The following is a 16,573-nucleotide window of genomic DNA, read 5'->3' as shown; positions in this document are numbered from 1 at the left end:
ATCTACTGGCCGTATTATGGGATATATACCAAATAGACCCCATTGATCAGATTACACTGCATCTGTTGTTAACTGACGACAGTTCATTTGTCTGGGGATTTGTCCTAAATCCTACTAGGGTCCCCTTCCATGGATCTGTTCCAGAGCTCCTGCTGGTGCCATCGCCCCATCCAAATGAACCCCGTCTGTTTCCCAAATACTGCCCTATTTCCTTAGTAGTGTCCTACCGTTCACGCACGTGTATGCGTTCTTGCGGGTGCACGTGTGTGCGTGTGTGTGAAGTAGACACTTGTTAATGCCTCATGATAAATCATATACAAATCCTAAAGATAATTAAATAAATGACATATATCTGTGTACCACTTACAGCTGACTGAATTAATATATAGGGCAGACTGGTTTATTATACCATTTATACCTGTCTGAATTAATATATGTGCTAGAGCAGACTGGTTTATTATATCATTTATACCTGTCTGAATTAATATATGTGCTAGAGCAGACTGGTTTATTATACAATTTATACCTGTCTGAATTAATATATGTGCCAGAGCAGACTGGTTTATTATACCATTTATACCTGTCTGAATTAATATATGTGCTAGAGCAGACTGGTTTATTATACCATTTATACCTGTCTGAATTAATATATGTGCCAGAGCAGACTGGTTTATTATACCATTTATACCTGTCTGAATTAATATATGTGCTAGAGCAGACTGGTTTATTATATCATTTATACCTGTCTGAATTAATATGTGCTAGAGCAGACAGATTTTTTTAATACCATTTACAGCTGACTGAATTGATATACCACTTATAGCTGATTAAATTTGTGTAACACTTATAGCTGACTGAATTTCTATACCACTAATAGCTGACTGAGTTACTATACCATTTATAGCTGACTGAATTACTATACCATTTATAGCTGACTGAATTACTATACCACTTATAGCTGACTGAATTATATTACATGTAATAGCTGTTTACAGGGTTGGGGAGCAGATCTGTTCCATACATAATGACTTTTCATGTTGATTTCTGAAGTTTTGGAAACACAGTATGACTAGCATGACATTTTACAGACAGTAATACAGTGTTTTATGTCACAGCTGGACAATACATCTTAGATTACTCATATAGGAAAGGCAGGCTGATTGCACCTGTGGGTGGAATCCACATTATAAATACTGGTATTCTCATCTGTGGCAATACAACAATACAATGCAAATTGCTTTAGAGCGGAGTGTCGAAGCAGAGTGAAATATGGGTTTGAATCCTCCAGAGCAGTTGCCAATTGGTGCAGACTATGGGATCTTGTTCTGTTCTGATGATCTTTTACCGGAAGAAGATAATTGCTCTCCAAAGGTAGTTTTTCATTAAAGTGGGAATTTGTTTTAGTGTGAATTGCATGTTTATATGAGGTCATCACAGTCTTGCAGAGACTGAAGAGCATGGTAAAACAGCCTCTGAGTACCATATAACCTTACGGAGCACGGCTATTCAAGGCTGGGCCACCAGAGGGCGTACATCTGTCGGAGCGACACGTCCCTCCACTGCATGTACTGTAGCTATAAATAATTCAATACATTCCTCCAGCAAGCCAGCATTTATTCACGTCCTTATCTTTTAAATAACAGCATTCTACTAACAAGTGTTACATTACAGAATGAAATGTCGTTTTTATACTTTACAGAGAATAGAGGACTAGGGTGGGCACGGGAGTGTGGCAGAAGTGAAATAGAGCGAGAAGAGAAGTGGAATGAGAGAGAGCCAGAGAGAATGACAGGGAGAGAGAGAGAGGCATGTATTTCCGTTAGGTAATGATCAAATGGCAGTTATTCATGAGTTAATAATACGGGATGACTGTAATAATCTGTCCATGGAGTGCCGGGCCAATATGGAACGGGAACAGAGGACAGGAGAATTAGATCAGTCAGTCGTTTTGTTGCTCCCTCAGTAGAACCTGGTGCCGCCCCGACACTTACGAGTTGTTGTTGACCTGCCGTTTTTACACTGTGTTGCTTCTCTTCATAATGATCACTAGTTGGATTCCGTGCAAAACATTATGATGTTAGGATACAATTAAGGACTAGACACATGGGAGTGTGGGGTATGGCCAATAAACCATGGCTAATGGCTTAGTCACGACGCAACACAGAGTGCCTGGGTGCAGCTATTATTAACTAATCATTAAATAGACATTAGACACAGCTTCATGTAAACTGAGCAGAAGTAGATGGAAAAAGGCCTCCCTGACATATGGTATTTATGGTATTTTATCTGACTAGTGACAACAGCCATTGTCTCTGTCCATATATCTCAGGTGAATATTATAGCAGGCAGAGGTCCCTGTGTCAAATATACGTTGGATTGATGTTAAATATAAAGGTATAGATATGAATAAGTCATGTGATGAATTCCAGGAAGAGCGGACTGCCATAGCAAAGCTGTGTGAGTTACGGCTGACTCTGCGTTCAGCAGAAATGCACAGTGGGCACATAGAAACACACACACACACAACACAATGGGACATAAACACTCAAAGAGAGCCCAAACAACGCGCACAGAACTCACATGGAACACACACACACACACAGAGGGCCCACAGACCAGGACACACCAATGTAACAAAAGCAGGCGCTGTACACAACTTCCTCACGCACGCACGCGCATGTGTGTGTGTGTGTCTTAACTACTGCCTGCACTGCTGCAGAGCGACTGTACTAAATTAGCATGACCTTGAGCTCCACGTCAGCGCCACATTACTGCTGCTGCATCAACCCTAGTAGGACACTCTGGAGGACTCCCAAACGCCACCCTCTTCCCTAAGTAGGGCCCTCCAGTAGTCAACTGTACCAGGAGTAGGGTGTGAAACCGCTACTGTGGGCGTCACTGGCTGGTTGTTCAAGCGATCTGTTCGTATTGTGAAACTGAAACGTTACCGGGTCGCAAGGAATCCTGACGATGTTTCGTACATTGTCGTGAGTTGGCCCTGCGATCTGAGATGAAGAGATGGAACAGTTGCTGTTTCGGATCAGATGGGGGTTAGTTTAGTAGCACGCAGCATTATTTAGCCAGGACCATATCATTTATTCATGCTGTATGTTCTCCTCCTTCTGCGCCTCGATACGCCATCTGGTCTATAGTAGAACTATATTAAATCACAGCGAGGGTGAGAAAGAGGGAGGGAGTTAGAGAGGGATTGTGAGAGTGAGGTGGAGAAAGTGATCTAGGGAAAATACATAGGGAAGGAGAGAGGAGTGGAGAGTGGAGACAGAGCGTGATGAGCAGAGAGGAACGGAAAGAGAGGGAAGGAGGAGGAGGGAGAGAGGAAAGGAGAAAGAGAGGGAAGGAGGAGGAGGGAGAGAGGAATGGAGAAAGAGAGGGACAGAGAGGGAGGGAGAGAGGAATGGAGAAAGAGAGGGACAGAGAGGGAGGGAGAGAGGAATGGAGAAAGAGAGGGACAGAGAGGGAGGGAGAGAGGAATGGAGAAAGAGAGGGAAGGAGGAGGAGGGAGAGAGGAATGGAGAAAGAGAGGGACAGAGAGGGAGGGAGACGGGCTGGAGGACAGATCTGTAGTGACACATCCTCTCTCTCTCTCTGCTGTAACTCATTGATAGGATATTCCTGTCACATTGATGGATTCACATGATCCACCTCAGCTCTAGATTGTCCCTATCTTGTGCCAGGGCTCCACGAGCTGCAGCCGGGATAAGGATGTAGGCTGATGGTCTGGAGATACTCTGTAGAGAGGGCTATGAGTCTTGGGGGCTTCCCTGGGGGTCCCATGGTGCTCTGGTGTACAGTACTGTACTGTATATGGAATAGGCTGCTGTAGGCTGTGGTGTAAAGTAGTGTTCTATATATGGAATAGGGTACTAGGGAATGTGCTGAGTGTGTCAGATGGCCAGGTGGTATGACCTTTGGCTGGAGGTCATCTGATGTAGAGATGCCCATATATTTCTTGTTGGCGAAATCAGTATATTAACATCATGTCTGCTGGTGCTGGTTTGTCATTCACTGGAGCGTAGGTCCATCCAACGTATTGGGTTGCTACATCATCAAACCCAATCATGAAATCAATGGCAAATCTGGAAGCCAATGCTTTTCATTTACTATGGACGGAATAGAGATGTTATATCTGAATGCCGTTCAAGCGCCCAGTGGGGAGCGGCTGGTTGTAATTAATTGGTCGGCTGAATAATGTGGACAAGAGGCTGTTAATGAAACAGGATGGTTAGATGAAACATTGTCTGACATTAGAGAAATGTTTCTGCATTATAAATGAAGTCTTCAGAAGAGTAGAGGGCTGCATTGATCAGGGCTGGGAGACATTGGTATGCTGGTTATCACACTGCTGGAGTCCTACCACTGGAAATCAAATAGTGAAGCCGAGTATGCAGACAATACAGCAAAACATACGGATGGAAATATGTAACCTGTGTCTACTTCAGATGTACTTACGCTTGAGTTGTTCATTAACTTAAGCTGCACCACTTGAAATACAAAATACGTGGATAAGAAATGCAATTTGTGCTAAATCAATTGCTCAGCTCTCGGGCACATTAATCATTATAGTTATTTTGAGAGACACAAATGGGATGGATTCTGTTAAGAGATACAGGATACGATTAAGTATTTCCACATAGAGCACTACATACAGTAGACGAAAGAGGAGAACAGGAATTGTGATAGGAGGAGGGAAGAAATGAATGGAGAGGAGTTACGTAGGAAAGGAGAAAGAGGAAAAGAGATAAGAGCAGAGAATAGAAGAGAGAAAAACAGCCGAAAGAGAAAATGCATAGAGAGAATGAGAGAGGGAGAACAGAGAAGGCCGTTTTGAAGCTACTCATTTCATTTTGTCTACTGAGACGTATTGAGATTCTGTGATACAAAATAACATTCTGGGAATCACAAGATAAGGAGAGGAAAATCTAAACAACTGTTGGAAAGAAAAGATTGTAATGCCTTGGTGGTTAACAGTGGGCTCTGCTAAGCATGTTACCTGAAACCAGGAGGGAGACAGCGAGAGAACAGAAAGAAGAGGCAGAGGTGGATGTTAGGGTGGTTTCAGCCATTTCAGAGCTGCCTTTTTTTTATCTATTCAGAGCTCTGTTTTTTTTCTTCTTTGTTCTCCTGTTCAGCTATACTAAAATACTGTGTTCTGTGTGGCCACATTTACATTTGAGTTATTTTAGCTCTCACCTGCTTCTCTGGGCTCCTCAAAACAGACAGTTAAAGAGAGGGAGAGAAGTGAGGACAAGGAGAAGGGGGGAGGAGATGGGAGAGAAAGAGCAGATTAAAAGGTGGAGAAGTAATAGAGGGGGGAGATGAAGAGAAGGGACGGCAACACAGCGAGAGAGGGGGAGCGAGAGGAGAGAGAGAATGAGAGAAATTGAGGAAGGGAGAGAGGGGAATAGAGGGAACAGTAGAGAGAGAGAGAACATTTGTTGGAAAGGCCCTCTGGTACATTTTTTCTTGGTTGCTAAGATACTTTTAATGAAACTGGGGTCCAGTTGATCCCCATTATAATTTAATGAGCAGAGCAGCATTGTTCCTCTTTGCAATACACTTACTCATTTCTCAAAGCTTTTGCAACACAATCCAAATGCTAAGCCCCAACTCACTACAAAAGACGCAAAACTCAAGTTGAGTGAGTAAAACAAAATTAAAACATTTGGTCACAAACAATAAAAACCACTCCTTTGTTTATTTTTTTTCAGTGATTTGTTAAATTGATGTGTTTTTGTTTTCTGAGTGTGTACAGCGTCACTGAATTTCTGAAGGACAACATTGAACATTTTCAAATAAAGCCTTCTGTATATTCATGCTCTTCAGTGACATTCTTTCTTTGGTAAAATCATTATAGAGATTGTGGTCTTGTCGTAGTAGTGTAGTGTTGTAGTGATTTAGTTTTGTTGTAGTAGTGGTATAGTGTTGTTTTGTACTGTAGAGTTGTAGTGGCACCAAGTTGTTGTGTTTGTGTTGTACTGTAGTAGTATTTGTGTAGTAGTGTAGTGTTGTAGTGTAGTTGTATAGCAATATAATGTTATAAGGTGTTAGAGTGTAGTGGAGTAGTGTTATAGTGTTGTAGTGTAGTGTTGTAGTACTAAAGTGTTGTAGAGTAATGCTGTAGTAGTGTAGTGTTGTAGTGTAGTGGTGTAGTAGGATTGTTTAGTGGAGTAACTAGGTAGTAGGCTTGGTGTTAGCTTGATTGTTATTGTACTGCCAGGTCTATGCATGTCAATCTGCAGTTCCCTGTTTGTACTTGTGAGTAAAAAAAAGGCCTGTAGAATCAGTGACCAAAGAGTCTTCTTACTATAGTTAACCAGGCCATTATCACACTGCACTGACTAGTGACTCTCTCACAGCAGGTCAAAGTTCAAATATGTCTGTTTATATTTGTTCAATGGAGTGAATGGAAATGTTCATATCCCATCTCCCCCTGAGACACTCTCTGTCAGTCTTTTTTTGTCTCACTCACTGATTTCACAGTCTGATTTGATATGGTTGCAGCACACTGACAGATGTTTGGTCCATAGCTGTGACTGGTTTGATCGTTTTCCCTGCAGAACCTTTTTTAATATCTGGCTAGATTGTAAACATCATATTAAAATGGATCCGGTCTCTTTGAAATGTGTCTGTTTAAAGAATGGAGAGAATGTTCTCACACAAAAGACACTCTCAAAGCAAAACAAGCGTGGAGAATCGAGCTTCTAATGTACTTCAGTAATCATGAGTAATTCATTACACATCACTCTGGAATTCAAATCATTGTCCTCTGCCGTGTGGCGCAGCGTATGTACAGTATATAATAACCTTGTGATATTTCCATAACAGGGGAACTGTGAAACAACATTAATCTCCCAGACAAAGACAAACTGATATTTGAGAGAGCGGCTTTTCTTCTTCCCAGAACAGCCCTGACTAAGTCCAAATTGGTGCCCCACTCCCTATTCATTGCACTGCTTTTACAACCAGCCCAGGTCAGGACTAGTGCTGGTTAAAGAATAGGGTCTGATTTAGGGCTCAGCCCTGGTTCCCTTTCTCAGGTCTCTATAGGCTGGTTATAACGTATTTGTCACCGAGGCTCAGAGTAAAAAAAAAAGGTTGCTGTTGCCACGGCGACTAAATGCTTTACATAAACATATTTTTCGGTGCAAAAGACGGCGATTTAATTTGGTTGTTCACTTATTTCTCCTGCAGTTGTGGAAGCCCGTGAAAAAAAAGGTCACTGGGTATTTTAATGCAGTATATTGACCTGTGCAGTGTCAGTTAATCCCGTACGTTCAGCTCCATGGTTCTGTTTGTTGAGTCATCCGGCAACAGAACGAGCAGGAAGGTGTTACCCTTGGGCTCCTTCTAACCTTCACATGATTTAATCATCACTACCAGGAATGCTGCCGTCTCACCTCATTGAACCCCGTTCAACCACCTGGCTCCGCAGGAAACCTCACTGATAGGCCCGTCTAAAGCTTCTGTTACGACTCTGGTTCTGGGTCAAAGGCCCTGGCAGATCTTCATTGGCCACTTGTTTGAACAGATGCTCGCTGCTGTCAATCTGACTTGAGTTTGTAGATGGTTTAATGTCAGACAAAGAGTCCCTGTGGGAGGTGATGGGTTATGGATAGGCTGGGGGGGGGGGGGGGGATGCGTGTGAAACATGATCCTCTGTTGATTCCCCCATCCTCTCCTGCACTTAGGAATTGAACATTATTAATAAATGGCCAAGATGCTATCAGGCCAAATGAGTAGATATAGAGAAAGACACACACCGAAAGAGAGAGGAAAAAAGTAGAGGCAGACAGAGGCAGAGAGAGAATGAGAGAAATAGAGAGTGACCGAGAGTGAGACAGACAGACAGACAGAGAGAAATACAGTGAGAGTAACAGAGAGAGGGTAAAATGACCAAGAAGGTAAAAGAAAAGTTTGTTTTAACATGATTCACAGTCACTCCTGTGAAATGATAAAATATGGCCTACATCAAATTGACCTTGAATGGTGAACCTTTTTCCATTTTCGCTAACCATAACACTTTTCCTTGCATTAACATAATTCTCCCAACATGCCGCGTTAATACTGTTAACCTGCTGAAAAAACCCTCCTAACCTGCTACCAAAAGACGTTTCTAGACGAATGTTGCGTACTTTCTAGACAACAGCCTGGCATGAATGTGTGTTTAGGCCCTTAGATAAGTTGCTGGTCACGCATCACGTCATTGGTTTCCCTGCGGGGTGGTGATAATGTATGATAATGTATGACAACAACCATGCATCAGCAGAACAGCCTGAATGTGACGCTTCTTATGCAACATTCTCCAGGACCCAATAACTCATGAGTTGTGTTCCTCAGATTATGTATATTGGATGCTGCCCTATCAGACTTGGATTGTGTAATTAAATTTGAGGAAAACATGTTTGTTTCAGATCACATTATAATGATGTATCTGCTGTATGAATTACCTCTAGCATTGATCCAATGTTCAAAACAATTTGACAACAACAAAAACGTAATTGCTGTTTATTCAATTAGGTAAATTTTATATTCCCTATATTTCACCATGTTGTTTGTCAGCAGCCTCTCTGTTTCTGTAGCTGACACCAGGGTGTCTGTCCCGCCCTGTCCTCCTACTTAGAAAATGCTTTAAGTCTCTGTCCTCGCCTCTGGATTTATAAATGTTTGTCTTTGTTTGTTGGTTGACACCCCACAATCCCCCTGTGTGTGTGTGTGCGTGTGTGTGTGTGAGACTACACTGTGGATTTTCTCTCTCAGTGTGTTAACACCAGAGTGTTGTCTCTGTGTTAACACTTGTATGTTGTCTCTGCGTGTGTTAACATTAGTGTGTTGTATCTCAGTGTGTTCTCACATGTCTTTTTACTCTGTGTTAACACCTTTGTGTTTTCCCAGTTAACACCAGTATGTTGTCTTTTTGTGTTTTAACCAGTGTTTGTCTTTCCTCTAGCTCCCAACTTGAAGGGCCGGCCAAGGAAGAAGAAGCTGTCCATCTCACAGCGCAGGGACTCACAGAATGCACCAGCAGGCAAGGAGACATGCAGCACAGAGGCCAAGTCCCCTGTCAAGGTACAGCAGTCACTGGTGCTAGCCTCGTCATTAGCGTGTTCTGCTACCCTCAGCTACCCAGCCCTTTTATGCTACTCAGTGTTGTTTCAGATATGTTGTATACTTTTTTGTTGCCTGTTTGAGTTACCTGGGGTGGCAGAGGTACCCTATGTGGACGTGGCCCAATTCAGTATGCTGTGCCTCAGCCTCTTGACTTGGGATCTGTGAAAGGTCTTGTATTGTGTGCTATTGATGGGCGTCTGAGCTGTGTGGTAATTATTTGGACAGGCAATCCGATACCTTTGCCACATCAAGACCTCTTACAAAACCAGTAGTGAAGCACTCTACTGAGAGCCAGGAAAGGCAGCCAAATAACTATTGCAAGCTGTAAAAAAGAAAAAAAAGTTTCAGCAACTTGCTTAGCAGCTGAATTATCTAGAGGTGCAACACAGATACATACAGACAGTAGAAAAAAAAGGCAAGGACGTCACACAGCGTGACTGAAACTGATGAGGGAAACCAAAGAGGGCATGTCTGGTATAATTATATGACTTGTTATTTATCATCTCTTCTGATTATAGAGTAGTTGTCACTACATTAAGAGGTTATAAGCCCAGTAGCTAACGCTAGCGTTGACTAAGAGATTCCAAACTTTTAACTGGAATTATGAATTTACAGCTAGACTTACTCATTGTTTGAGGGGAATTACAAATATTTTTATGACAAAAAATTGCACAAAAATTCAAAACGAAACATTTTGCTGTTACCTAGGAAACATTTTGGACCAACACCAATTATAAAATGTTGGGATATTTTATAGTTTGTGTTGTTGTATTTATTTATAATTTTTGGAAATGTAAATGTGAGTTAGCAATTTGACAGACTGGTTTAATCTGAAAACTGAAAAAACACAACTTCTTTGGACATTTTCACTTAGGGGTGTACTCACTTTTGTTGCCAGCAGTTTAGACATTAATGGCTGTGTGTTGTGTTATTTTGAGGGGACAGCAAATCTACACTGTTATACAAGCTGTACACTCATTGCTTTACATTGTAGCAAAGTGTCATTTCCTCATTGTTGTCACATGAACGGATATAATCAAATATTTACAAAAATGTGAGGGGTGTACTCACTTTTGTGAGATACTGTCCATATTTCAAGACAGCTGGAAGGCCAGACTCCTTGACTGATGACATGCAGTACAGGCACTAGAATGGAAGCTGGAGACACAGAAGATCAGCCTACTAGAACGGAGAGTTAGTGTCCTTCTTTAAGTCCTCTAGTCTCTACCAAGTATCCCAGCTTGGTAGAGGACTGTAAATACATGTCCAGGCTGCTTCTCTGATAGAATATAGGCTGTGGTCAAAAGTAGTACACCATAAAGTAAATATTTGTGGCTCGTTACTCATATTACTTGGGCGACTTCAACCTCCTAACGTCTGCTTTAATTTATTTCCACCTATTTCTTTCTTTCCTCTCCTTTCCTCCCCAACCTTTCCCGGTCCGCTCACACTCATAGGGCAACGGCCTTCATCGTATCTTCACAGGAGGCCGTCCGTCGACTAGTCAACTTATAGCTAATCATTGCCGATAGCTACAGTACTTCATTGGGTCAATTGTACTGGGTTGTGCGGTTGGCCCACCTAGCCATCTTAAGATTAATTAAAGCATGGTTTTAGTTGCTAATTAACGCATGGTTTTATGTAACCTTCCGCACCCAAGCCTATAGGCTATTGGCTGATCCAGGTGGTTGTTGAGGCGGGACCAGAGTGGGAGGAATTTGGGTTCACAGGTGCACATTAGTTATATTCCATCTGTAATTATGTCTTTAGTATGCTGTCCATTGGACAACTACGGTACCAGAATATCATTTCACCTCACTAATAAAGCGCTCTGTTCTAAATGATAATCAGATGAAGGTCTGCGTGCGTAGGGATACTTTAGGGAGTCCACAGTTACGCTAAAGAACTTGTTCATGGCAGAACAAAGTGGCTCTGTTTATTTAATTGAAAGTGAAACCGTATTTCCACCGTTATTTTGTTTGCATTCATCATATCCTCCTGGCCTTGATAGCTCTTCATAGAAAATTGAGTTGTTGATGATCTATAGCAGATGGTAAACAGATGTGTGTGGGCCAGGTTGTGTGTATGTGTGTGTGTTTGTGTGTGTGTGTGTGTGTGTATGTGTGTATAGCACCAGGTTTATGAGTTAGTGACGTCAGACCATTTTACAAAGGTTGTCAACTTGTTACCAACATTTCCTGAGACAAGACAATATGAACCAGCTACTTTTGGTGTGATCTGTAGAATAAGTTCCCTACTGACTGAGCAGATTGAAACTATTGCAACAAGGTGCTGTTCTCCAGCTGTCATTGTATAGTTATTCAGTATAGATGACTTTGTGTTATATGTTCTTAAGTAATTGTAGAGATCATACTGTAGATGTTCTCTATGTCATTCTAAAGTATTGTTGTTCTATATGTCATTCTAAAGTATTGTTGTTCTATATATCATTCTAAAGTATTGTTGTTCTATATGTCATTCTAAAGTATTGTTGTTCTAAATGTCATACTAAATATTGTTGTTCTATATGTCATTCTAAAGTATTGTTGTTCTATATATCATTCTAAAGTATTGTTGTTCTATATGTCATTCTAAAGTATTGTTGTTCTAAATGTCATACTAAATATTGTTGTTCTATATGTCATTCTAAATATTGTTGTTCTATATGTCATTCTAAATATTTTTGTTCTATATGTCATTCTAAATATTTTTGTTCTATATGTCATTCTAAAAAATTGTTCTTCCTGTTTTGCAGGTGAAGCCTGAGTCCAAAGCTGCGGTGTCCAAAGGACCTAAAGGCAGTACTAGCACCAGTAACTGTAAGAGGGTCTCCTCCTCGTCCTCGTCCTCCTCATTAGAGGAGAACACTCAAGGAGGGCCAGGCGATGGAGGCGAGGAGTGTCGGGCAGATGAACAGGCCTTCCTAGTATCTTTGTATCAGTACATGAAGGAGAGAAAGACACCAATAGAGAGGATCCCCTACCTTGGCTTCAAACAGAGTACGTTGACATCAGGATCCTTCACTGACCTTTGTGCCGTTCTCCCTTAAACTAGCCGCTCTGCGACGTTCAGGGATCATTTGCTGTGCGGAGCGTGGAGACATCTACTGGTGTGGCGTGTGTGCCTCAGAGATCATAAAACACACCATCTTTAATCTCCTCCAGTCTCTGCTGGTTCCCCCAGGCCATGACTCTCTCTGTTCCACAAACAGAACAATAACACAATGCCCATAAACACTGCTGTCTGCTCCTCCTGACTGAAGGGAGAGCAGAGCCTGGCGCCATTCAGTCTCCTTGTGTGAGGCTCCAGTAGGACTGACATGGAGGCTCCGGGGAAGGAACACGTACATGAAAAATAAACAGTGAAAGATATAGGGAGAGGAGATAGAATGGACAGAGTGAGAGGAGAATGGAGAGAGGGCAGGGCAAGAGGAGGTTGAGAGGAGCATAGGAGTAAGAAGAGGAGAAGCTACATTGTACCCTAATTCAATTCAGATTGATCAGCCTACCTCGAGTCCCCATAGATGTTTAGATGCCTTTCCGAGAATACAATACGCTTACTTTCGTTAACCAACGGTGTGGAGCTACTTTCTGCATCCCATTATAACGAAGATATGTTATTGTACATTCTGAAAATGTACACACGTCCTAAATGGCAGATCTCATGTTAAAGAAATGCTGTATATGTTAACAATGGATTGTTAGGTTTTCCCATGTGTACATTAATGTTGCAAATACAGCCGATATATGAACCTCTGACATTTGTAATAACAAATTATTGACCTTGTTTTCTGTGTGTGATATAGTACATACTATAGTACAGTATGTACTATATCATACTGTAGACTGTATATCCGTGTTTATGTGTTATTGATCTCACTGTTGTTGTCCCTCTAACAGTAAACCTTTGGACTATGTTTCAAGCAGCTGAGAAACTAGGAGGCTATGAGCTGGTAAGACTCCCTAAAGGGTTAATAAAATATTTCTGTGCCTTACTGAAGATTCAGACCTTTAGCGTGGTCCTGAGTGTTTCCCATGGTTATAGGAGAGTCATGAGAAACGAGACCGAATGCTGTTTTGGAACCCCCACCACCACCACGGCTTGCAGCGTTCACTGGCCAGGTCTTGGCTTGGTCCTCACGCTCCACACCCAACCGGGGCGATGTGGTGGAAAACACGCGTAACCTGTAACACAGCGCCCACACTGGGACTGTTAAAGGACCTCTCCTGAATGAGATGGTGCCACGGGCCAGAGGCGCAGCAAAGGGATTCTACTTGGCCTTCATCTGACAGGCTGTTCAGTTAGTACTAAAATAGGAACTATTAGGGAATCCCTCGTTATCAGGCCTCGTTATTCAGATATCCTAAACGATGGCACTTTACGGACGACAGCGTTGGAGGGAGGGACATGAACTTAGTGGTACGAGCAGAACAGGAAAGTATTCATGTGAACTTGTGACTGCTGAGGAGTGGTTTATTTATGAGGTTAACAGGATGTATAGTGGTTTGACTACGTCCATGGCCCAAATGCCACGCTATTCCCTAATTAGACACCCTGTTCCCTGGTGCAAACGAATACACTCTATGTTTGTCAAGTAAATATGTAAAAAGGTGTTGCAAAGAACTCAAAGAGCTCATTTACGCAACGTTAACATAGAATTTTATACAATGGGTGATGAACGTATATGATATTGGTACATGGGCGAACTGTATGTATATAAACATAAACATACACAGATTTACAGTCCCAGTATGTGAATCTATCTAGAAGCATGGAGATGAGTAAGAATTTCAGTTAACAGTTTGGAGGTGCTTGATGGCGTGATCATGGGCTCGACTGTATTTATGGGTCATAATAGTGCCATTTGGAGGCACGCTAAGTTCTAAAAGATTGTACCCACACTACCAGCTAAGAGGCACATCACTCCAGTGAGGTTATTATGGCCAGTCCAATTTGCCTCACATCTGTAATACCACTATTTTTCAGAGGAAGTTAATGTCATTGGAAACATTTCCATTCCCCATCATGTTCACATTAGGCTATTGTCCGAGTCCAAAACGGCAGACTACATCCCACACAGTGCACTGCTTCTCCACAGGGCTGTGGTTCAATGTAGTGAACTGTGGGGGGGATAGGGTGCCACTTGGGAGGCCGCCTGATGCTGCGAGGCTGATGCTGAGCCGAGCCGGACAGGCCTGCAGTGTCTTTAAACAATCTCAGCCACTCTCTACCTCTCTCTTTCCACCTTCTCTCGCTCTGCCTCTGTCTTTCTCTCTATCTCTCAATTTCATACCAGAAGTGAAATCAGGGAGGAATCAGGTTATGTGACTGGTGTATTTTATGTGGACGCAACAGAAGGAAAGAAAAAGAATGTGCTGCAGGAATACATGGAACACTGTGGTTGCCTTACATGCAGTGGAGCATACTGAATGTAAATGGAGCTTTGTAGTATTTACACATGCAGGAGGGTATACAAATGTAGCGGTGTAATCTTTACACACAGCAGAGCGTATGTCAGTGTGACCCTGTAGTCTTGGCACGTGGAGGGTAGGTAGTGAAAGTGTAATCTTTACACACGACAGAGAACATGTTTATGCCAACGTGTAGTCATTACGCATATAGATTAGCATTTCAGTGTGCCTTTGTAGTTTTTACACAGAGGAGGATATGGTCCGTTTGGAATGGAGCTGTGTCATGTTTACATTTAAAGGAGAACATGGTCCAGTCAAGGCCAAATGGAACCACTTTTTGCTGTTCCCTGGGTCAGTGAATAATTGGATTAATCATCTCTAAGGGTTTTGCTCTTAATTTACGATACATGCTAAGCTAACATGTAGATTCAAACTGAAACAAAGGCGTTAATCTGAAGGAAGTTTTTTATGATTTGTATTTTCTGTATTTTAGAAAGTGGCGGAATGTCACAGGCTAAAATCAGTAGAACCGTTTTGTTCCTACAATCTTTACTTACTAGTTTCTGGCTTAAAGTGTTAATTAGGGCTAACCATAAACCACCAACAGCATGGTACATTTTGTCTTTCCAGATCCTCTTATTCTGATATAACTCTACCTTTCTCAGCCCCCTTATGTAATCAATACATTCATGTTTTATGATGGTATCTGTGTCCGGTCGTCACTTTAAAATGGATGTCTGTACCAAAAACTCACACTGAGATATTCCTAACAGAATGTAATGAATCACACAGCCTCTGAAACCCCTTTGTTTCTGCTGTCCAACAGATCAACCAGAATAACCTGCGATTTTACAAACTGTTTTGTTTTCTTTGACATCATTGCAAGTCCTGAATGTTGGTTCTGACTGTTTTTTAACAGCCTCTATCCCTCGTGTCCTCAGATTACAGCACGCCGACAGTGGAAAAATGTATATGACGAGTTAGGAGGAAACCCAGGGAGTACCAGTGCTGCTACATGCACAAGGCGGCACTATGAAAGGTAAAGTCACCAGAACATATTTACAGATGCCGTTACACCTGAAAATATAGACCTGGACACGTGCAGTGGTCACGTGGTCACGTGCATTGGTTGTAGTGGATGTGCATGAGAAGGCTTTCACGCATAACTGATCAAGGCTGTGGTCTGTGCTCCATACAGCGCTAGTTCATACAGTTTGTTGAGAGCAGGAGAGCTAGTACATGTCTTCTGTTCGACTCACTGATGTTTTGATCTGGGGGACTTATTTATTTGGTAAATAGGGCTGTTTAATAGTAGCTCTGTTGTCAGAGCTTGCATCACTACAGTCGTGTAGTGTTCAATTGTCGGAACGTACCTCACATCACAATTGTACATCACAGCTGCCTTTGTAGTATTGTGTTGTCAGAAGTGTGCTTACATCACGACAGCTGTGTGGTAATCTACAGTTAGAACTTTGCTTACATCACAACAGCTAAAGTCCCTACGTGAGTGTTTATGGTATTCTTTCGGAATGAGATGACAGGTTGCACTAGGCTGAGTTGCATCAACACATCATGTTGACTAGAGGACATTTACATGAAGATGAAGATTACCATGCCAATATTGGAAAAAGTGTGTGTGTGTGTGTGTGTGTGTGGCATATGTGTATGCACACGTGCGTATGTGTGTGTGAATGTGTGGATACATGTGCCAACCTGATCTCAGGGGACTACATAGATTATTTTACATAAATCCATGGCATCCAATTACGTATGATATGTTACGTTATGTTACATTACAATGCGCTTACCAAAACATACACTGAACAAAATTATAAATGCAACACTTTTGTTTTTTCCCCCATTTATCATGAGCTGAACTCAAAGATCTAAGACTTTCTCTATGTACACAAAAGGCCTATTTCTCTCAAATATTGTTTGAGAGAAAACAAAAACAAAAGTGTTGTGTTTATAATTTTTTTCAGTGTATAATACATTGCGAAATAGCTAAAACGTAACATATGTTACGAACGCAA

General features: G+C 41.9%; 1 protein-coding gene across 3 annotated transcripts in view; it reads left to right on the top strand.

Annotated features, from left to right (window-relative positions):
• Positions 1-16,573, top strand: part of LOC105026305 (AT-rich interactive domain-containing protein 5B) — an 85,624-nt gene that overhangs the window by 49,464 nt on the left and 19,587 nt on the right. For all 3 annotated transcript variants that reach the window (XM_010897671.3, XM_020047597.2, XM_013134169.4), the window contains 4 exons: positions 8,969-9,087; positions 11,885-12,128; positions 13,029-13,081; positions 15,482-15,579. In XM_010897671.3, coding sequence (XP_010895973.2) covers positions 8,969-9,087; positions 11,885-12,128; positions 13,029-13,081; positions 15,482-15,579 — 514 coding nt within the window. The remainder of the gene's footprint in view (positions 1-8,968; positions 9,088-11,884; positions 12,129-13,028; positions 13,082-15,481; positions 15,580-16,573) is intronic.

The sequence above is a fragment of the Esox lucius genome, chromosome 6, assembly GCF_011004845.1.
Source record: "Esox lucius isolate fEsoLuc1 chromosome 6, fEsoLuc1.pri, whole genome shotgun sequence".
Lineage (NCBI taxonomy): Eukaryota > Metazoa > Chordata > Actinopteri > Esociformes > Esocidae > Esox > Esox lucius.
The sequence above is the reverse complement of the archived record's forward strand: the minus strand, read 5'-3'. Positions and strand labels throughout refer to the sequence as shown.